At 38.2% G+C, this 1,479-nt stretch overlaps 1 protein-coding gene across 1 annotated transcript in view; it reads right to left on the bottom strand.

The window, feature by feature from the left end:
- The window catches only part of LOC107742329 (prostaglandin reductase 1-like), a 6,628-nt gene extending 5,385 nt beyond the window's left edge, over window positions 1-1,243 (bottom strand). Inside the window, exon 1 of the mRNA XM_016555247.1 lies at window positions 492-1,243. Coding sequence (XP_016410733.1) covers window positions 492-588 — 97 coding nt within the window. The 5' untranslated portion in view covers window positions 589-1,243. The remainder of the gene's footprint in view (window positions 1-491) is intronic.
- Window positions 1,244-1,479: the final 236 nt, after the last annotated feature.

The raw sequence follows: 1,479 nt of genomic DNA, 5'->3' as shown, positions 1-1,479 counted from the left end.
TATCACTAGTAGAATTGTAATTTGAGATATCTCTAATTAGAATTATGCCTAGTACAAAATCAATTATAGATATCTTTAATTACAATTTCTACTAGTCAAAACCCATTTGAAGATATCTGAAAATATTTTCCAATGGAAGTCAATGGAACAATACGACTAGTCGTAATAGCATTGTAGATATCTCGAATGTATATTATGACTAGTCAAAATAACATTGTAGATATCTTCAATGCATATAATGACTAGTCATAATCACATTGTAGATATCTTAATTCCAATTACGACGAGTCAAAATTGCAGAATAGATATCTGGAATTGGAATTTTGACTAGTCAAAACTAAATTATGACTAGTACAGCAAGTAGTATTTAATGCTAAATCGGCTTGCCATAGAGATTCGTCCTCGCGCGAGCCTATCGCAAGACATCTGGTAGGGGGGGCACCTGGGGTGGCCAGCCAAATTTCAGGGGGGGCCGGTAGACACGCCCCTGCCTCCATCTTGAAGCTCTGGCAGAACTTCTTCTCTCAGTTCAAAGTTATTTTCCTTAGGAAAGCCCTCAAAGAGGATCCACGTCTTTGCCTTAACCATGATTGTATGTCAGAAGCTGCACAGGCAGAGCTCTTCAAACTGGAAGAGCTCAAACTGGCTTTTATTGTAGTGATGACAATGAACACTTGCATAACAAAACATCTTTATTGACATAAATGACGTAGCAGATTCATATAACCTCTGTACTGATATTTATGGGTGAGGTACAGTATGTCTCACCTGCACAATGAATATTGTTTACCTTGGACTTTCAATATTTAAATTGTATTATCTGCATTAGATATTAATAACAAAACATTTGTCCTTAATGTTATAAACAATCTTCTAGGAGAGGAGGTTTCACCCCAGGTACCCTGGCACCACACATTGTGGATGTAATCAGGTCATAAAATGTGCAGGGCTAAGGGTCCTCAATCTCAGGAGCTGTACAGTATGCAGGGTTTATCTGACAACCAGTGCAGATTTATTCTTAATGTTAAATGTTACAATTTTCAGGATTGTTGTGAATTTCATACCACAGACATTCAAATATTATGAATTTAAGTATTCACACCTGTCTTGTCTGGTTCGATTGAATCGAACTCAAGTTGCTGCGGATCTTTTGGGAGGGTGAGAATACAGCAATCACACCAAACAACTGTACCGAGACCCAGCTGAAGTGGTGGTCTCGGTCCGCTTCCAAAAGAACTCTGGTACAGTTGAATGGATGAACCAATGAATGGATGACCTTAAGCACACGAGTGGTTTTGTTTACAGTTTCTGGTTCACTTGCAAAAAGGGCAGTGTGAAAGTTAACCACACACACAAAAAATAAATAAATAAATAAATAAATAAATACAATCAACATTGTATTTGGTCCGGACAAAAGCAAGTGAACTAGCAGACTTTCCTGGGCTGCGTTCAGCCCCGACAAAAACGGTGCAAAACGTT

This window comes from Sinocyclocheilus rhinocerous, unplaced genomic scaffold, assembly GCF_001515625.1.
Source record: "Sinocyclocheilus rhinocerous isolate Xijiao unplaced genomic scaffold, SAMN03320098_v1.1 scaffold75, whole genome shotgun sequence".
NCBI classification, from domain to species: Eukaryota; Metazoa; Chordata; class Actinopteri; order Cypriniformes; family Cyprinidae; genus Sinocyclocheilus; species Sinocyclocheilus rhinocerous.
This window is presented reverse-complemented; position numbering and strand designations above follow the sequence as displayed.